The sequence below is a fragment of the Clarias gariepinus genome, chromosome 10, assembly GCF_024256425.1.
Source record: "Clarias gariepinus isolate MV-2021 ecotype Netherlands chromosome 10, CGAR_prim_01v2, whole genome shotgun sequence".
Taxonomy (NCBI): Eukaryota; Metazoa; Chordata; class Actinopteri; order Siluriformes; family Clariidae; genus Clarias; species Clarias gariepinus.
This window is the reverse complement of record NC_071109.1, coordinates 29,072,025-29,094,306: the sequence shown is the minus strand read 5'-3', so window position 1 is coordinate 29,094,306 and position 22,282 is coordinate 29,072,025. Positions and strand designations below refer to the sequence as shown.

Here is a 22,282-nt window from a genome sequence, read left to right as displayed (position 1 = left end):
ACAGAGCAATTGTGTGTTTTGGCTACCTCAGCACTTCAGGTTAGTGAACTCTTGTCGACCCACACACACACACACACACACACACACATACGCACACACAAATAGGCTGAGCCCTTCAGGTTATTTATGAAGCAGTGCAGCAATCTAGATCTTCTACAGCTTCTAGACATCGTCCACATCAAAAAAAAAAAAGCTCATTGAAATATTTATCTGACCTGCACAGAGCAATGGCTTTAAATAAAGAGAAAGAAAATGAGCAAGAGTAATGAGAGAGAAAGAAAGATAAAGGCAAACAATGTCAAAAGCGATATTGGAGAAGATGAACAGAGACTGATCGCATGGTCTTCTCGGGGTGAGCGGTTGAGCAAAAAAAAAAAAAAAAAAGAACAAGGGAGAAAGACCGAGAGAGGAAATGAGAGAGCTTTGGGATTTCCTGTCCACACGGTTTCTGCACAGGGTTAGTGGCCCATGTTTCCCCAGGACCTTGTAATTTGTTTATCCTTTAATGACTTAATGAACTAAATTTAGTCCATTTTGTAACTTCTAAAATGTATCCGTGACGCACGAAATTTTTACATGTGCATCCCACGTGCTGATGCGTCGTTAATACAAAAAAGGGAAAAGGCTGGGAGATATCGATTCACCTCTTTTTTTTGCAAAAATCCGGAATAATCAGTTAAGTTTTTTCATATTGCATCTTGATTAAAAAAAAAAGGTTGCTTGAGGTAAACTCTGACTTCCATGGCATCTAAATTTTTACAAGTTGTGTAATAATATTCGCAAAGTGGGGCAGTTCTGCCATTTCAAAGGATATTTAATTTTTAAATTAAATATAAATATTTAAGAAACCTAGACCTTTTACCGCAAGAATCCCAAAGGTCCTGCAGGTCTAAAAGCCTGTAGTGGTCCTCTGGTCCCTGCTCAGTCCTGACATTGGTCCAGACACCCAGGCCTGACATATGGTTCAAGACTTCATGAGCCGGTCCAACAAGTCAATGCTTCATTAGCCGGTCCAGCGGGACAAGACTGCAGGACCCGGTCCAACGAGTCAAGACTGCAGCAGCCGTTCCATCTGGTCAAGACTGCAGGAGCCGTTCCGTCGGGTCAAGACTTCATAAGCCGTTCCAACGGTTCGAGACTGCAGGAGCCGTTCCAACGGGTCAAGACTTCATTAACTGTTCCAACGGGTAAAGACTTTATTAGCCGTTCCAACGGGTCAAGACTGCAGGAGCCGTTCCAATGGGTCAAGACTTCAGAAGCCGTTCCATCGGGTCAAGACTGCAGCAGCCGTTCCAACGGGACAAGACTGCAGGACCCGTTCCAACGGTTCAGGACTTCAAGAGCCGATCCAACGGTCCAAGACATCAGCAGCCATTCTAATGGTTCAAGACCCCAAACCCATCTAATGGGACAAGACGCCAGGGTCCCAGCTCAGTCCCACTGATTAAAGACACCCAGGCATAACCTTTGATTCAACAGACCGGGGGAAGTCCGACAGGGCAAGACGCCAGAAGCTGGTCTATTTAGGAAACCCAGACCTTTTAACGCAAAATCCCAAAGGTCCTGCAGGTCTAAAAGCCTGTAGTGGTCCTCTGGTCCCTGCTCAGTCCTGCACTGGTCCAGACACCCAGGCCTGACATATGGTTCAAGACTTCATGAGCCGGTCCAAGAAGTCAATACTTCAGTAGCCGGTCCAGCGGGACAAGACTGCAGGACCCGGTCCAACAAGTCAAGACTGCAGGAGCCGTTCCATCAGGTCAAGACTGCAGGAGCCGTTCCATCGGGTCAAGACTGCAGGAGCCGTTCCATCGGGTCAAGACTGCAGGAGCCGTTCCATCGGGTCAAGACTGCAGGAGCCGTTACATCGGGTCAAGACTGCAGGAGCCGTTCCTGGACTGATTCCCCTTTACAAGTCCAAGCTGTTCTCCTGGCTACAAAAGCCTGTGGGTTTTGACTCTCACAGAATCTGGGAGCTTAAAAAATAAATAAATGAATAAATCCTGGAGATAGCCTGATGCCTGTGTTGTGGACTGATCCCCTAAAACTTTCTGCAACATTCTCGTTCTGTTTCATAATTACGCTTTTAGTTCATTTTTTGTTTTTTCAGCACTGACTCTAGCCATGGATTCCTTGTACCACATGGTAGAGTTTAAAAATGATGTCTAGCCAGAGAAAAAAAAGATAATATACCAGGCTGTCTGTCAGCAGATGGTTTCAGGGTCAACCTTTACAACCTTTTTGCCAAATGTATTATCTACCATTAAAAAAGGTCCATACAAAAGATCTGCCTTGATAGAAAAGCTTCTAGTACTGCAGGTAATAATGTATTGCCTGAAAATAAAGGCCAAGCCCTTCCTCATAGGTCTGAAAATAACCAAGGTGATAACACCTGACAAATGACTGTGCCAAGGAGGGGGTTGGGAGGTGGACCAGAAGTCACTTCATAATTCACAGCGAGTCCCAATGGCCTAGAGAAGACTGTTCAAACGCAATGCTATATTTCTGCTAACAGATTCCTTTCATACACCTTGCGTATAAATATCGGGTAACGACCCGCTCGAGTAAAACCACACAGAACGTTCAGCATGCCGCAGACAGAAAGAAAAGCTTGGCGTTCTTTCCTTTCCTCATCTGTATGATACTGAAAACACAAACCTAATCAAACTAGAACAGCCACATCCAATCTGCCCCTCAGCCACTCAAACTTTGATCAGACCTAATGATGCATATCCTTTTCCTAATCAGGCCTTGGAACCACAGCAGAACTGTAGTGCAGCCACATCCTAAGCCAGACCCTGTCCGCTGATGTATCAATACTTAAATCACTGTTTCACACGATTTACTGTCCAATAAACCCGTGGTCGGGTTGCAGGAAAGAAACCTTCGGAAAGAGGGATCGTTTATCTGGATACCTGTCAGGCGCGCACAGCTCTCTGAATTAAAGCCTGAGCCAAGTATTCGTGTAAGGCTGCCTTAGTTAAATTATGCATAATGCCTGCAGCCCATGTAGGCAGCTATTTGGTTTACAGCTGTTCAGAATGTGGATTTATAACCTATTCAGTGTTGTTCACGACTGACTGTCTGGCAGATTAAAGAATACGTAGCAGAGGCATCAGTGTAAAGGATGTGAGCACCGGTGTTACCGCTGGGTTTAACAACCAATAACAATTGCTCAAAAAAAAAAAACAATGACAGCTTCCTGAAGTACCCAGTAGAGCCAATTACTGGCATAAGGACAAAGAGTGATGGATTTGTTCACTTCGCAACAGGCAGCGGTCCATCTGAGATCCTGAATAAACACAAGACAATACCAAATGCTCGTTAAAAGACATAAGGACTCTGCAAGCTGGAGTAATTCTTGATTTCCTAAAATGTCCAGACACGACTTGCATTCGACCCCATGGGCCAGTCCCGGGAACACTGGCTGCAAGGTGGATGGGATGCCAGTCCATTCCACGGCATCCGAATCATCGGCAATCATCGGAGACGATCCTGACACGAGATATCTTGCTTTCGCCTGAGAAAACCCAAACAGCAGCTCCAATCTAACACAGGTCATTCGCTGATACCCAACAACCCTCGCTGGCACATTTACCATAACTTCAATATGCAATACAAAAGACATGTTTCACGTTTCCACGACAACCCCTCACTTCCCCCAAATAATATCTCACTTGTGGATTCGCTACACAAAGCTCGCACTCGATGCGAACCAAGGTCACATGACTGTTGTCTGCGTCTCTAAGAGGATTACTGGGGAAAGTCTTTGATTTGCAAAAGCCGGGTGTGAAGCTTGCTCCTCAGTCGAGCCACTCGCAGGAGGATGCTCGTGGGAATGTATGCAGGGGTGTTCGGAACAAGCCCATGACCCCATTCCAAACAGAAATGTAACTTTATTTTACGATACATGCTCTAACGTGACCGCCGTTGCGTTCTGAACACACTCTGTGTTAACATATCTGGTGTCCTGCATTTACATGCACTTTGAATGCGTTCCTGCATCGGTTTCCCGATCCAGAATGATTTCGAAATGTTCTTTTGAAGTCATTTTCCTATGTGTAAACTTGCCCTATGTATGGAAACATTATGTTAAAGAGCTTATGCTACTTTGTGTCATTCTGTAAGTCATCTTATAAGTGCAAGTTGCCTTAGGGGAAAAAAAACAAAAAACAAAAAAATCTGAGTGGGATCTTGAAGATATCTGGAGCAACGTTGTTTGAATAATCATCAGCCTTGTCTGGGTCAGAAGCAGAAAAAGGTCAGAACCACCATGAAATGAAAACATGAGAAATAATCTTTTTTTTTTTTTTTTACTCGAGCCTGTGTATCTGTTGGCCCCACAACACAGACGAGCATCGCCGGGAGATTCGAGCCTGGCTGAGCTCTTTGTGCCGAGAAGAATGAGGCAGTGGAAATGACCTCGGTGCTTGTTGGGGCCCCGAGGTCAGGTAGGTCAGCGCAGCCTGGGTCAGCCCGACGTCTGATCCGCAATCCCAACAAAGAGGCAGGATGTTCAGGAACAAAGGCCACTTCCTGCGGGAGAGGCTGGGAAAAAAAGCAGGACCGAAAGAGTCACCCACCTCCCTCCCCCTCCAACTCCCCCTCCTTCGACCCCACATGGCTGCTTCTGCTTGCTCCGAACCGAGAATCTCATTTCCTCTCGGCAGCCAGAGATATTGTGTGTTCTGGGCGAGATCTTCTCGCTTGTTGAGTGCCTTGTGTTCTGCTCGCTGCGAGTACTTTTAGAAAAATTTTAGGAAAGTAGAAAAAAAATTGTTGGAGGACAAAGCCTTAACAAAAATAAATAAGTGAAGAAAGAAGGAAAGAAAAAATATCACACGTGTACGATCGAAGAAATGCTCTGAAATCTCAAAAACAAACAATCTTTTAAAAACGTTACGTTACGATTAAAACTAAATCATAAACCAAGTCTCCAGGCTGCGATGGCTCTCGTCTCCATGGTCCCGTCCTTGGTCTTTTTCATCCACATCACATTCTCACACAGCCTTGAGACGTGGTTACTCAAAAACCTTATATTCTTTAGTTAAGTAGTCATCTGTCAGCAGGTATAACATTGTCTGCGTGCGTGCGTGTGTGTGTGTTTGTGCCCATGGACTATAACGCTGTCCTGCTGAATTAAACTGAATAACTGTGCACGAGCTGAAGGTCTCCACTTTAACCTCCGCTCAGACTCTCAGTCTCTTAAATAAAGTTCTTACAGCGAGCACTGATAGCATCGAAGCACAAAGCGAAGAGTTTCATTCAAACGTTTCTTAACAAATATTGGAAGCTTAAAATAGAGAATAATAAATAAGTGGTCATGTTGTTGGTTTTTTTTTTATTCAATGCTTTTGATTGCTCAATGTGACGACCTTTTAACTAACAGATTAAAGAGATCAAACAATTGAAAGGGTCAACAAATAACAAAGAATAATTCAAATGTAAATACAGTGTATATAATATTGAAAACAAATACAATTTATATATAAATAAATCTTAAATTAATTAAAAAATATATCATACACGCACATATACACGAACACACATTAACACACACACACACACAGGTTGATGCACCATACACACACACACTGCTGTGCATAAACACATAAAGGAGCATTGTCCATTGAACACGCTCATTTTTTGGCGAGCGCTGAACGGAACGGATCGGTTTTCACTTAAAGAACGTAAACGCCAGCGTCGTTAACATGCAGAGTAATAAACCTGAGTGGCAAAGGCTGCATTCATTCGATTTCAAATATTACTAATACTAATACTAATACAGCTCCCTACTGTACTGTACATCTCTAGGGTTTACAGAGAATGGTCTGAACAAGAGAAAAATATACAGTGATGACAACATGAGAAGATATCCTTGTTGATGCCTGAGGTTGGAGGAGAATGATCAAAGGGCTCAAGCTGATAGAAAGGCAACAGTAACTCAAATCACATCTCGTTATAACCGAGGTATCATGAAGACAGGCATCTCTGAACACATAACGCGTTGAAGCAGATGGGCGACAGCAGCAGAAGAGCACACCGGGTGTCAGCCAAGAACTGGAAATTTTGCCAGTTGGGTCAGAATTTGGCATAAACAGCATGAAAGCATGGATACACCTTGCCTTGTATCAATGGTTCATGCTGCTGTTGGTGGTGTAATGGCATGGGGGAGACTTGGCACCCTTTGGGCCCCTTTGAGCATTGCTGCTGGCCGTGTCCATCCATTTATGACCAACGTGGCAAAGCTGAAATCACGTCACCAGACCTCAATCCAATAGAGCACGTCTGGAACGTGGTGGACCGGAAGAGTTGCATCCGGGATGTTATCTCAGTATGGACCAAAATCTCCACAGAATGTTTCCAGCACCTTGTTAAATCGGTGCCATGAAGAATTAAGGCGGCTCTGGAGGACGAATCGAGTCCACCCCGGTACTAGCAGGGTGTACCTAATAAAGTGGCCAATGAGTGTTTACCACATGTATATACTTACACACCCTATGTGCATTTATGTGTGAGCTGATTTCGGTTATCACATAGAGGAAAATTTAAACCATGACACCCGTATAGTGGAGTGTGAAAGTATTTACACCCTTAGGACAAGCCATAAAGGTGAGAGAGAAAAAAACAAGCCTTTTGAGAGTAACGTTCTTCTGGACACAGCTTATCCTCGAACAGCTCAGAACCCCGCCCCATTGTGATTTATAACCAAGATCTCGCTTCCTCTCAGTACTCTCTGTAGCATTTGTGATAAACGCAGGACCATTAGCCGGGGCGTCTTATCGGAAAATCTCCAAAAGCCAAATTGCAATACAATTAAATGAAATAAAGAAAAAGAAAAGGACATTTGCTTTAAAACCAGCAGAGCGATGCTAAATGGCCGTGATGCAGAAAAAACATTAAGCTCCGTGCAGCTCCATTAAAGACGACTGCGACTCCCGGCCTTATTCTAGACCTACAGGAGCATAGCTAGGAGTCAGCAGAGCATGGCGTGGCTTTGCTGGGTCTAACCGTGTCACGGTGAGCTCGCCAATCGAAAGCGGCCGAGCTCAGATTCTGAGTGGAAGCCAATAAATGTTTATAAAAGACTTTGAGAATGAAAGAAAAAACCCTTTTAAAACAGGGCCGCTCAATAGCTCGTTACGTGCGGCAGAAAAACACGAAAAGCCAAAAGTAAAGGAGGTTTTCAATAGCCACTTCATCGCCAAGGACTTAAAGCTATTGGAGCTTCCTCTCCCTCTCTTGTTTATAGTTCATAATCAGGAAGTCCAAACGTAACTCCCACTCGGTTCTTCTGTTACTAATTCAATTTTTCTCTGAGGGACTGAGACCAAGGACAAACATCACATTATTGATGAAGTGCCACAGCTGAAAGATCTGTCCTTGCCCATCTCAGAGACAGAAGCATAAGCCATAAAACGGAGGGAGTGGGGGTGGTTAGACAGAGAGAGACAGAGAGACAGAGAGAGAGAGACAGAGAGAGAGACAGAGAGAGACAGAGAGACAGAGAGAGAGAGAGAGAGACAGAGAGAGACAGAGAGAGAGACAGAGAGAGAGAGACAGAGAGAGAGAGAGAGAGAGAGAGAGACAGAGAGAGAGAGACAGAGACAGACAGAGAGAGAGACAGAGAGAGAGAGAGAGAGAGACAGAGAGAGAGAAAGAGAGACAGAGAGAGACAGAGAAAGAGAGAGACAGAGAGAGAGAGACAGAGAGAGAGAGAGACACCCATAAAGCATTAAAAAAGGCGAATGTAGCTAAAGATGCAAGTGTGAATATTTTATTCGACGCTTCTCAACCTGGACATGTAAACACCGAGGAGTGCGATTTCCCCAAATAAACAGGTGTGTGACTCACCACGGGGTCCCGTATATCCTGAAGCCTTTGATCGTGACCTCGGAGTCCTGCAGGTAGATGCAGTTCGTGAGGAGAGACTGAACGTTATCAAAGTCCTCGGGCCGCAGCTTCGACACAGAGGGGAAGCGGTAGTAGTCCTGCTTGACCAGGTCGGCCATGAAGTCCTTGTCGAACGTCAGCTCGTGGTTCCCGGCGATGACCACCTTGTACTCGTAGGGCAGGCTTCCTGCGGGTGCAGACGAGACGCGATCAAACAACAGAGTGAAAATGCACGCGGCCGAAAGGGGTTTAAATGAGAAGCAGTATAACCTGCAGAGAGGAGACCGGACACAATTACTGTTATCAGACCCAAGATACTGTAGGGAGAATGGCTGTAATGAGAGAGAGAGAGAGAGAGAGAGAGAGAGATGGAGAGTGTGTATGGGAGAGGAAAAAAGGAGGAAAAGCAATAAAAAACACAAACTGCTTTAAAAAGTAAAGTCAGAAAAATTGAAAAGCAAAAAAGTAATAAAGAAAAGTAAAGAAAACAAATAGAAAATTAAAAGAATGCAGTAAAAAAACAAAAAGCAAACAAGCAACTACGCAAATATTATAGAAATAAATAACCTAAAAAGAGAAAGAAAGAAATATCAAAGAAAGGAAGAAAAAAAGGAATGAGCTAACAAAGAAAGAAAGGAAGAAAGTAAGACTGGATATATCAAAGGAAGGAAGGAGCTAAAAAATAAATCTAAAAAGAAAAAAAGAAAGCTGGAAATCTGGAAGAAAGGATGCAAGGAAGGAAGGAAGCAAAATCTAAACCTAGAAAGCAAGAAAGAAAAGTAAAGAAAGAACGAAAGACTGGAAATCTGGAAGAAAGGAAGGAATAGATTAAAATCTAAAAATAAACAAAGAGGAAAAAGAAGGAAGGGGTCGGGGAGAGAAATATTTGGGATTTTATATGAGAATTTAAAAAACAATAATAAAGTGAAAAGTATTATATTTAATTAGCAGCACTTAGCAAAGACAAACTAAAAAGAAAAAGGAAGAAAAATGTGTGGAAAGGAAATAAATGTAAGGAAGAAAATAAATGAGAAAAATGAATCTGAATGGAATGAAAAATATAAAAAAAAAACATGAAAAGAAAGCGGAGAAGGCGGGAAAAAATAAAGACTGAGGGACAGAGAGAAGAAAGAGAATCCTGTTTCCCAGTGGATGCAGCGGCGTTGTGTGTGTGTGTGTGTGTGTTGTGTGTGTGTGTGTGTGTGTAAAGTCATTCAGGGTCTGGTACAAGTTAAATATGGCATTTTAATTAGAAGAGCAAAGCGGCCATATGGCAGGCAGGTACGAGGACGCTACATGAATTGTGAAATCGATGTGTGGGTTTGAGAAGCGCTGACGCGGCGCGATCCTCCGAGACCAGCTGAGCGGCGGGACTTGAAGGAACGAGCGCGCGGGCTGAAATGCGAGTTTCCGTTCGTCGAGGCTGTTATTATACAGATGTGGAGGATGTGAACACCAAGATTGCGACACACACACACACACACACACACACACACACACACACACCCTGAGCCGCCTTTAGATGTCAACAACATCCCTGCCTTATGTTCAGGTATCAGTTTTTTTCCTGCTCGCAGACCTGAGCTGCTGCACGGTCCGGTTTAAGCGCCGTAAGATGTCTGATGTCTGATCAAGTGATCTGTAGTGAAGGACGACGCTGTAGTCTGTCTCGCTTTTATCATTAATCCTCGCTGTCTCACATCGCATAGTATCATGTAAAATCAGACGCTGGGATCAGAGAGGAGACGAGCATCTTATTGAGCGACACCGTGCTGGAATCGATCAGCTTCAAAACGACGACTGATAGTATAAACACACCGTGTGTGTGTGTGTGTGTGTGTGTGTGTGTGTGTGTGTGTGTGCGGGGGTAAAATAGGCATCTGCACCCTCAAAGAAGTGCCGTTCAAACTGAAATGAGACGGTGTTCATCGTTCCGACAGTGACGGCGTCTGACGGACATGACGGTGTTCGTACCTGAGCTCGTACGCTACAGCCCACTTACAATCAGCTTCCCGCGGTGATTCCGCTGTAACAACCTGTAAGGCGTACATGACACCCGTTACACACGCCTGGCCACGCCCTGATATTTCCCCCATGCAAAGCCGCAGGAGTTTACGGCGTCACTCAGGAGTGTGTGTGTGTGTGTGTGTGTGTGTGTGTGTATGTACTATATGTACTGTGTGTGTGTGTGTGTGGGCCAGGGGTAGCTCAGTGGATAAGTGTCAAAATGCCTAAATATAAATGTGCACGCGCGTGTTCACTGTATCAGTGTGTGTGTGTGTGTGTGTGTGTGTGTGTGTGCACTGTATCAGAGTCTGTGTGTGTGTGTGTGTGTGTGTGTGTGTGTGTGTGTGTGCACTGTATCAGAGTGTGTGTGTGTGTGTGTGTGTGTGTGTGTGTGCACTGTATCAGAGTGTGTGTGTGTGTGTGTGTGTGTGTGTGCACTGTATCAGAGTGTGTGTCTGTGTGTGTGTGTGTGTGTCTGTGTGTGTGTGCGCGCATGTGCACTGTATCAGAGTGTGTGTGTACTATATGTACTATGTGTGTGTCTGTTGTATCAGAGTGTGTGTGTGTGTGTGTGTGTGTGTGTGTTTATATGCGCGCGCGTTCCCTGTATCAGTGTATGCACACTGTATCAGAGTGTGTGTGTGTGTGTGTGTGTGTGTGTGTGTGTGTGTGCTGCAGGTTGCAGACAGTAAGTCAGTGCAGAGGATCAGAGACATCAGCAGGTCCTCACCTAACCAGTCGTTAAACTTCTTCACCTCAGACGGGAGGCCGAGTTCAGTGAAGTCACCCGTGTGGAGCAGCACGTCGCCGTACGGCATCTGGATGCCATCTGTCCTCGAGTGTGTGTCTGAGACGCACACGAATCGCGTGTGTCCTGCTGGTTTAGGGGCATCGTAGGGAATGGGTTCCACCCTGCAACAGAACCAGAGAGTCAGTATTACTGCCTGATCATCATCATCATCATCACCATCACTTCCATCATCATCATCATCATCATCATCATGACCACCACCACCACTGCCATCATCATCATCATCATGACCACCACCACCACTGCCATCCTCACCATCACCTCACCATCACCACCACATCATCATTACCACCACTTCCATCATCATCCTCACCACCACAACTGCCATCATTGCCATCAGCACCACAGTCCCCAAGCCTCTGACTCAGTGCACAGCATTAGCAGTGTTCGGGGCGACAGAGATATTTTTCTGGTTTTCTGTTCAATTCTAGTTCAACTAGTTCAAGTGCTGAGAGAAAAACCTAAAGTAACTCATCAGGAGGAGAACGTCTGAGACACGGCGCGAACAAAAAGTCAGAATTTACACCTGAGGAAAAGAGCTGAGCGCTTAACCACAATGAAGTGACCGAAAAACTGGAACAGATCGAGTGACCAAAAAATTTGGAGAGAAGTTAAGAAAGAACGAAAGAAAAAAAGAAAGAAAGAGAAAAATTAAAAAGGCAGAGAGATTAGTGACAGAACATTAAGGAAAAAGAAAGAAAGAAATAGAAAATAATGTGTTAAAAGTAAAAACAAGAAGGAAAAATAAAGGAAAAAAGGAAAAACAAGACAGAGGTGAATGACAGAAAATTCAGAATGACAGAAAGAAAGAAATTTAAAAAAGAAAATAAGAGAAAGTAAAATTAGAGTGAGAAGAAAGAAAAAAAAGAGAAAAAGAAAAAAGGCAAAAAGATAAATGACAGAAAACGAAGAAAGAAAGAAAGAAAGAAAGAAAGAAAGAAAAAAGAAAGAAAGAAATAGAAAATAATGTGTTAAAAGTAAAAACAAGAAGGAAAAATAAAGGAAAAAAGGAAAAACAAGACAGAGGTGAACGACAGAAAATTCAGAATGACAGAAAGAAAGAAATTAAAAAAAGAAAATAAGAGAAAGTGAAATTAGAGTGAGAAGAAAGAAAAAAAAGAGAAAAAGAAAAAAGGCAAAAAGATAAATGACAGAAAACGAAGAAAGAAAGAAAGAAAGAAAGAAAGAAAAAAGAAAGAAAGAAATAGAAAATAATGTGTTAAAAGGAAAAACTATAGAAAGAAAGAAAGAAAAAATAAAAGAAAGAAAGAAAAATGATAAAAATAGAGAGAGAAAAACAAGGTGAAAAAAAGGAAAAAAGAAAAAAAAAAACAGAGGTGAATGATAGAAAATCGAAAGAGAGAAAAGAAAAGAAAGAGATCTTACAAGAAAAATGAGAAAGTATGAAAGAAAAAAGAATAATTATAAAGATAATTCTTAAAATAGAGCTATAAGGAAAAAAAGAGAAAGAAATTTGAAAAAGAAGAATGACAGAAAATAGAGACAAAGAAATAAAGAAAGAAAGTTCGATCACTGCGTCTTCGGCCCAACACTAACCAATCACAGGCACCCGTGAGCTCGGGGATGTGGAAGAGGGCAGACGGCGTTTGTTACACACGTCTCTCAGGAAGCACGCCGTATCTGTTGTCCCGCTCAGTCGTTAGCCGCCGAACGCTCGGGGGAACCGACTGGTGCGAGCGACTTGGCCGGTGACCACACTGGGGGAAAAACTTCCACCATCAGGCTGTGTTTTTCATTATTCAACTGCAGGCAGGTGAGCAGTTCCCTGACTCGTCATCAGTAAAGTTGCCCGGGGCAGGTGGAGGTGGTGAGACTACACGGGGGCAGTAAAGTACCTGGTCTGGTATAAAAGTGTCTGTGATAGAACCAGCTGAATAAACAGCGTATTCGGGTTTACTCTGCGTGATAGTTCTGCACCGGTGCAGTAACATCAGAGTATAGTCATCATGTGGGTATAGGTTTAAATCCGTCTTCTACGAGCCATTTTAAGCAGCCGGCCAACATGGTGTAAATAACTGAATAATCCTAATTAAGCTTAATTATCATCATTAATAGCGGAATACATTCAGATGGCAGCCATTTCATGTCATCTGTTCATTACCGCCACACTCCCGGCATGTGTCACCTAATATCATGCGGCACCAGATGATGAAATCTCCGTTATTTTTTTTTAAACAAGTTTTAAAAAAAATAAATAAATGACTTATTGGATTTTTGTCATTTTAACTTTCATTTTGAGTAATATTACAAAAAAAATAAAGAGCACATGGGGTACTTTGTGAAGTTGCAGGCGGTTTGAACTCACCGGCAAGAAAAACACTGCAGGCGCGATTAACATATGAAAACAGGATATTCACACAAGTTACCCAGGCTGGAGGAAACTAGTTACGTTGCATTTACATAGTGTAACCCACATGGCATGGTGGTTGGTGCCAGACGGACTGGTCCGCATATTTTCATCCACAACGTCTCTAGAAGGGCCTGAAAAAGAGAAAATATCCCAGCAGTTCTCTGGGAGAAAAAAAAACCCAGAGGTCGGAGGTGAATAGTCTGAGAGAACTGAGAGAAAAGCAGTAACTCAAATAACATCTCGTAACAACTGAGGTGTGCCGAAGAGCATCTCTGAACACATGACGTGGTGAACCTGGAAGCAGATGGGCTGCAGCAACACAAGACCACACCGGGTGGCACTCCTGTCAGCCAGGAACAGGGAGCTCAGTCTACAGGTCCCATGGACTCACCAAAATCGTTCAATACAAGATTGGAAAACCGTCTCCTGGTCTGACGAGTTGACATTTGGATTGTGGAGAAAAAAACATGGAAGCATGGATCCAGCCTGCCTTGTACCAAGGGGTTCAGGCTGCTCCCGGTGGTGTAATGCTGTGGGGGAGATTGTCTTGCCACACGTAGGGCCCCTTAGTGTGTGTGCATGTGTGTGAGTGTGTGTATAGTCATTCAACCGAGAGACAAAACAGCAATGGCTGACTTGATGCAAAATCCAATTATCATCACTAATAGTCAAAATTAGGGCGAAGTAGTGGAGTTAAAAGTCTAATAGCCCTGCTGGGATCGATTAATGCACCACAGGCTTCCAACGGCACGACAGAAGAATACAACAACAACGACGACGACGACGACGAAGAAGACAATGTCTGAATACAGCCTGTGGCCTATTCAGAATTTTTTTATCGAGAGTTTAACATCTCAGATCCATCCCTGCACAGAATAAAAAAAATAAAAAAATAAAAAACAACACATTCGTACTGTACCTTCACCCGAGCTCAAAGTGTTAATAATTCATACATTTACTAACCTAACTAAATGCGTTTTCTCCATACATCTCGCTGGATGATGTAAATGGAGGTAGGGGGAGGTGGGCGGGGTTGACGCAGAAACAAATTGCACCCATTACCGGCTGAGTTGCTGTATCTAAACACTGACTACAAAAAAACTGGGGGGGGGAAGGCAATCTCGATTCATTCCTTAATGCAGTTTGTGAACACCGGCAATTGCACTCAACAACAAGTGTACAAACCGAAGAGCAGGATTGTTTGTCAGGCATGAGACGACGAGGCGTGGGTACAAGCCTGTCACTCTCACCAATCTAAATTGTGCAGAAGAAGAAAACAGTTCTGGTCTAATTTTCTATGTTGAAGTCTATGTCAGAAATGCGATTTATATAGAGATGTATTATATATACACACACACACATGATGTAACGATGTACTTATTTAATTATGTTTGCATTTAAGGTGACGAAAAGTTGCAGTTCCCTGTAAAAAGCTACAGGTGGCGCACTCTAAACTATTCACACATCAGCAGGCAGCACAGCATCCTGTGTAGTAAGAGCAGACTATTTGCCAAGTTTGTTTAGAATTATAACAAAATTTTAACAAAATAATAATATTGAATCTGGATATTTATAAAATTGTGACAATACAGATTAAATCGGCACCCAAGTATTGTGATAATATTGAATCGGTTGGTCCCTCGTGATTCCCGTTGCTCAGGATTGTGCAACAGAAAGTGACTGTACCTTTTTTTCCCCGCAACCTGGGCAATATGATGAAGTAGGTTTTATTTCATTTTAACCAACTATACAAACATGACTGAGAAAAAAAATGAAAAAAACAAAACAAATTGGTCACATGGGCAAAGAAATATCACAGTTCCGAGGTCTATATAGCATCGTACCCATAGACGGTCACACATGATGATGATTAAGAGGGAAATCACACGATCACATGTTTTATGGTCGTTTTCGGCAAAACTAAATCCTAAACAGCAAATGAAATGAATGAACCGGGTGAGTGAGTCACGGCTGCATGCGGCGTCTCGCTCGAAGCTCACCAGCGGAGCATTACCAGTGCCAGTAGCGCGTCGATCATCAAGCCCCCTTTACGCCCACAAGTGGTTTATGAGTTACTCTCGACTAATTATTTAACCGCGCTTTAATATCGCCTCTCTCCTTTTAACTTCGAAAGGATGCAACATTCAACTTTGACGCTAATTAGCAGTCCGTTTAGATGAGGATTTCATTACAGAGTAATGCACGCATAAACACATTTCCAATAATTTGATCGTAGAATCGATTCCCTGACACATGCGTACAGTTTATACAGTATCGAAAGCAAATCAACCTGTTGTGTAGCCAAACGCTTTAAGACACGACCCGCTTTATTCAGTCACATTTCTGCGACAAAATTATTCATCCTCACAGCGATCGGGGGCGACAGACGCTTTAAACGAGTCGGATATTTTGTTCGTGTAAACAAAAAAACGCAATCTGCGTACTCTCACTACCGAGAGCCAATTAGAACGCAAAAATAAATAAATATATAAATAAACGTTCTGTCAATCAAAACTAATACAATAGCCCAATCACACAATCAGGCTCGCTGATTAAATGATTAAACGCCTGCCGCGGTGAAGGACGTTTATTAAAGCCGCGCTTTATTTTTACAGACAGGATGCGAGATTAAGGCTGTATGATACGGGTTGAAAAACCGAACGTAGATAGATATCGCAACGACCATGAGAGATAGGACGAGTTCGGAAATATAACGCATTTGTAAATGAATGGATACAAAAATTGTAACTGTTTATTTTTCTTGTTTTTGTTCAACAGTCTTTTTGTTTATTTTTTTTTTTACAATACAAAACGTACATCACATACACAAGACGGGGGAAATCTAATCCCAGACAACGTTCGGGTATAAACCTAGCACGCAGCGTTCACCATCCTTTCCCTCCTGAGCGGTTTTAATTGCGCCAGAGGTTTCGCTCTAATCAGCCTTCTTCCTCCCCGTCCTCGCGCCGTCATTAGAGCATCATCATCGGCGGTCAATAGGCGCGGCGGTGAAAAGCCGAGCTCTGCCCCTCGGGTCAAAGAGGCGTTGTTAAACGGCTAATCAACTGAGCTGACCTTTGACCCCTCTCCTGGTTAATAAGTACAGGAACACGATGGCAGCCTTGTTGCGAGGCACATGCCCGGATGTCTTTATCAGTGTTAACCTTGCAAACCTGCCGCTGGTTTTCTTTCTCTTTCTTTCATTTCTTTTTTTTTTTCTTGGATGCTGAGTGCTCAGTATCTTTTCAATCATGTGCGCGAGTGTGCAAGTCTGTATGTGTGTGTGTGTGTGTGTGTGTGTATAAAGTGAAACCGGGGTACGGGGCTGGTAATTTTATTCGGCTTGCATTATTCAAGAACGAGGATGTGCCAATATTCAATTTCCAAATCCCTAACTGGCATCCTGATTTAAGATCCTATCAATATTAAATACAAATAAGTCATAAATCTACTGCACTGTATCTGAGCTCACTGGACAGCTCTGTGAAATCTGACAGAAAGCTTAGAAGACAAGATTATAAAATATAAAGATATGCTTCTTTCTAAATAACAATAACAACAATAATAATAATAAATATAAATAAATATAAAACAACAGCCAAATATGCCAAATTACCCACAGGAGTCCTGATGATATTTTAACACGTTCACGCTGACAATTTTCTCCTTGTTAAATATGCAATAAAGAATAAAACACTTCAGGGGATATAAAAGCAGTCAGAGCAACCAAGCATCACAATAGCCTTGTTGATTTTTTTCCCCTTACTGCACTTTCTACAGTTTTTTTTTTTTTACGCCCCTCCTCCGCTCACACGTCATCCCAATTTACATTTACAACACCCCCACCACCACCACCTCCACCACCACACCCCCAGGCCACCTGGAGACCCAAAAGCCACCAGATGTCAGTTCCCAGAGTGCTGATCAATCGGATCAATGAGCGAAGAGCAACAAGGCGGCCACGAGGCCGGAAAAAAACGGGAAGCGACGCTGACTCACATGTGCACGTGAGGAGGCTGGAAGCGGCTCTGGTTGATGTTGTAGTGTGTGAAGGCCTGCGTGGGGTTCGAGCTGTACTCGTCTACCGTGATGGTCACCTTCGAGTGGGAGGAGCCTCGACGCGCCATAACGCCGCTTCCTGGGGTCATGGGCAGGTCAGCGGGGGGCAACAGGATCAACGCGCCACGCAGCGGGCATCACTCAACGCCCGCCCGCCCAAAATCCGCACCTGAAAGAGAGTTGGAGAGGATGATGAGCGATGGAGAGAGAGAGAGAGATTTGACAGATTCCTTGTGTTTTTTTTGTTTTTATAAGGGGTTTATTTATAAAAAATTAAAAAAAACCCTGAGGACAGAAGCCTCTGTGTCCTATATGACAATACAATATCAATTTCTCAATATACTCTATTATGCAACAATATGCTTGTCTGAGAAAACATAGTGCTTTTAGTGCAGCGAAGATCATCATTATATTATGATTTATATGTTAACTTGCACTAAGTATTGTGGTTTCCTCTGGGTTCCCAGGTTTCCTCATGCTTATATAAAAAATGGCCTGCTAGTAGGTGATTTGATGCCTTTTAATCACCCCTAGTTGTGTAAATCTGTGTGTGTGACGGTACAATGCTATATAGACTGGCGCTTGTTGTTTACGGGATAGACCTCGGATCTGCCGCAACACTGACCCGGATAAATACTGTGGCGTATTAAAGTCTATTTTTACCCCAAACCACATGCATTATAACACACACACACACACACACACACAAACAGAACATCAAGACAAATGTAAAAAACCTAGTCGAGAAATGGTAAACATACACACACAGGACCGAGGATCCCCTTCAGTATTTACACCACCGAGCAGAAAAATATTTTTCCCCGCACACTGTGATAGAATTAATTATAATAATTATATATTTTTTCCTCAAGATAAGCAAAATGCAAATAATACAATAGTGGTTCGTAAGGTCTAATTATGCATGTTGAAGGAAAACGTCAAACAGGATTCTACTAAAACTGTATGTAATAAAACATAATAAAAATCATCTGATTATCGCGCATGTTGGTATTAGGCAAGTACAACCTCAGACGAATATATACCATAACTTTATTCACCGTGCCATTATTTATTTTACAAAAGTTAAGCCAAATAAATGATATTTCAATTATATAATTTATATTCTGTTTTCACACGAAAAACATAGAAATAAAAGTGGTGTGACAAAATTTTACACACATATTTTATATAAACACAATCTTATATATGGTATATGGTGTGTGTGTGTGTGTGTGTGTGTGTGTGTGTGTGTGTGTGTAATACATCTACATCACCTCTATAAATATTCAACTACCTCTTTTAAATCTGCACTACTACATTCACCTTTCCATAAATAAAATGAATATCTACAAAAACTACTGAAGGTTTACTCCTCTCACCCTAGTGGCAAAAACGGTACATGTTAGTACCTTTTCCATGTTTACACACAGGTAAATATTTCTAAAGGTGATGTGAAAAAAACCCATACTTTATTATAGACACATACAGAGATTGCTTATTACCATCTCTCTCTCTCTCTCACACACACACACACACACAGAGTATGCCAGACTGACCACAGTAACACTTTGTCCATTTCCTCAGTTATAGACACTTCATTTATTTATTTATAACATTTTACAACAGAAGTCCCACTCGACCATTAATACACCTTAAACACGTCAGAAATCTTACACACTCTGAGGAAATGTGTGTTGATGGCATGGCTTTTGTACAGGATTAACGGACAGACCCACCTTATACAACTCAAACACTAATCTAATATCTAACATCAATACGTGATATTCAATGACCTCTAAGGTAAGGTGCATTTTCTAATTAACCCTTGGCTGATCACAATTTTTTTTTTTTTTTGTTTAAACTTCCTCCATTCACCTGTCAGTCTCTTTTTTTTTTTTTTTATAAAAACAACTTCCAACATCACTATTGGATTATCTCTCTATAAAGGTCCCAGTGTGATTCAGCCCTCACGTCATCTCCAGGTTAAGAAAGCGATGCAGCTGCACTCCGGCCGTCCAGCTTCCCCATTTCTACTGTACGTCCATACGCTCGACTCAAACAGATCAGCTTCCAAAGCTTCAACTTTCATGCTAATCTCACCGTCAAGACACAGATACAGACTCTGTATGGGGGGGGGATCCATCAGAGGATCTATCCTGCATCATACAGAACATTCACAGCCTTCTGGGACTTCGAGTCCAGGATTTTTATTGACATTTTTTCTTAATATGATATTTTACATCATGTGAAAACAGTTTACGAGAGAAAGATTTTTTTTTATTATTATTTCTTTTTTAGCGTTACTGCTCTGGGATGTTAATGTTAGTCTGACACTTCTCTGACAAAAACAAGAATACTGTATTAAACACAACCCATCACAAACACTTTCAACAAAAATATATATCCCTTCCAACTGGAGCTGTGTATTATTATTTTTTGCGTCTTTTAGAGTCATACACAAGCTATATACAGATACACATTTTCATGTAAAAACAAGCCCTACAGGTACAAAAGCTCTAGCCCAGTGACAAGAACAGGTAAGGTTTAAAGCCCTTTGTGTGTGTGTGTGTGTGTGTGTGTGTGTGTGTGTGTATCCAATGAATCCCAATGACAGAGGCAGAGCTGCAATAACCCGTGCAGCCTAGTTGACCTAATTTAGCTTCCAGGTCATTTGCTCGAAGGTAAATCTTCCACACAGGCGTTTAGCTACAAGGCCGAGGCCAACCTTTCCGCCCCAAACTTGAACTTTGACCCAGGTGACCACTGCACAGGGATCATTTTAGGTTGAATAAACAAGAAGGGGGGAAAAAAGATCGATTATTCAAAGCCGGACGAGCCAAACTCGAAGCCCAGGACTCCACAATTATTATCAAGCTCGACTCCGAGCCTGGCCTCCACAGAGCAGGCTAAAAAAGCTGCCCTCGAAGGTGCACCAAGGTCGCAAAATATGTCAACGTGCTCGGAAATAACAGCGGAGACATTTTAATTTCAGAATAAATCAATGTTTTTTAGACGTGTAGCATAAATGGAGGAAAAAATATCAGCCAATGAGCTCCACGGCGCTATTAAAGCTGTTAATGATTCCCGCTCTTTCCTCATTCGGTGGTTTTTTTTTTTTTTTTTTAGATCTAAAGAAGAAGCACGAGCGATGCTGAATGAGCGCGCGCGATCGAACTCGAAACGTTACAATGTTGCCGAAATAAAAAAAATTGAAACTGAAACAGAAAAACACAAAAAGGCGAAAGCAGAGGAAGAAGCGGCGGCAGGAAAGCGTGTGATCTTTTCTTCCCGGAGCATGACGAGCAGAGCAGCCACCTCTAACCCGCCGCTTTGTGCCTCCGCTTTCTTTTCTTTTTCCCCACAAAACCCGGTCGAGTGTTACCTTTTCTCCCGTGAGCTTTCTCCCCCAAACGCGCGAGGCTCGTCCGCTAAAGTATCCCAAGCAGGCGTAATCGGATAATCGGGGATTTTTGAGCCGTGCAAAGGTGGAGGTCGAGGCGAGCAGGGCAGAACCTTCGACCCCGAGGCTCCTCCGGCTGAAATGCGACAGACAGACGAGGAAGGAGGGAGACGGAGCTGTAGTCTGAGTTATGGAAGGCCTAAAGGGCCAAGAGAGCACAGAACCTGGGTCCAACGCGGTTGGTTTCCATACGCTGCTATAAACCGTGCCATTAACCGAGGAGTTGAACTAATATGGATGGCCAAAAGGGACAAAAGCCTTCCGAAATACTCATTTGTAGAATGGGTAAAGCTAAAAGTTGAAAATATATATAGTATAATATAATTATATATATGATATAAATATTTTGTGTCAATATCACATTATTACTTGAAAAGCTGTTATTATAAGAAAACTCCCATTTTCCATGTTCTATTTACACTACTACAATACGAAAACGAATTATTACAATAAAAACATGTATAATAAAAACATATTTGTTATAGATATAGTAATAACTATAATAATAATTATATAACAACAACAACAACACTCTCTCTCTCTCTCCCTTAGCATCTATCCCGCTTTATCCTGCATGTCTTTGAACTGTGGGAGGAAACATATATGATATGATATACAGTATTATATGATAATATGATTAAAACTTCACATTATCACAATAAAAGTGTTATTAGGAAAAATATTACAAATCATGTTATTATGATTTGAGAAGTTATAATGAAATTCTAAGAGAAAAAAAATTCCTAAAAACAACATAATGTATTTTCTGTAATAACTTTAATTGTATTGTATTTTTTATTTTATTTAATATTTTTACTACCGTGGTAAGCCCTCCGGTCAACATTTACACTTACATTTACATGCTACAGGGAATTTGGATACATCAATGAGCCTAACCTGCATGTCTTTGGACTGTGGGAGGAAACCGGTGTACCCGGAGGAAACCCACCAAGCATGCAAACATGAAAACTTCATGTACACAGACAGGGAATCGAACCCGGCCCCTTCAGGTGCAAGGCGACAGTGATAATATATTTTACATATATCTTCTGATTAATTACCTCAAAAAGTTCATGTCATTATGTAAAGGTTATTATAAGGAAGCAATTTAATTTTACATGAAATTGCTACAGTATAATGTTCATATTATTACAAATAAAATCTAGAATCTATCCAATGATGGAAACTTCAAAGCACTTTTGTAGGTAACTCTGGATAAGAGTGTCTGCCAAATGTACTGTAAATGTAATTAACATATTATTACAATAAAAAAAACATCCTGTTACAATTAATGTTATTATGAGAAGGAAAAAATATCCAAATGTTGTTTTCAACTGTTGTAACATGAATATGTTAACTTATTATTAGGAAAATATCACATGATAAAAGCATCACATTATCACAATAAAAATATTATGTGTAAAAAAGATCATGTATTTATTAAAAAGTCATGTTTTATGTAAACGTATTATGCTATTACAAGATACATTTTGTGTTATTGTAAGAGATAAAGTTTTTTGACTGATTTATTTTCTAAAAATACAAGTTTTTTGTAATAACATGAACTAATAAGATCATTTCTAGCAATCACATGATATTTGTGTAATAACATTATAGCATTGGTGGCATTATAGCAGTATGGTGGCATAGTGGTTACTCGCCTCATACTTTCAGTGTCAAGGGT

The 22,282-nt window shown here is 41.9% G+C and overlaps 1 protein-coding gene across 1 annotated transcript in view; it reads right to left on the bottom strand.

Annotated features, from left to right (window-relative positions):
* Window positions 1-20,805, bottom strand: part of mpped2 (metallophosphoesterase domain containing 2b) — a 29,002-nt gene extending 8,197 nt beyond the window's left edge. Inside the window, exons 1-4 of the mRNA XM_053506527.1 lie at window positions 20,521-20,805; window positions 17,079-17,307; window positions 10,628-10,809; window positions 7,852-8,077 (exon numbers count right to left, since the gene is read on the bottom strand). Of these exons, the coding sequence (XP_053362502.1) occupies window positions 7,852-8,077; window positions 10,628-10,809; window positions 17,079-17,227 (557 nt within the window). The 5' untranslated portion in view covers window positions 17,228-17,307; window positions 20,521-20,805. The remainder of the gene's footprint in view (window positions 1-7,851; window positions 8,078-10,627; window positions 10,810-17,078; window positions 17,308-20,520) is intronic.
* Between the last annotated feature and the right edge of the window lie 1,477 nt (window positions 20,806-22,282).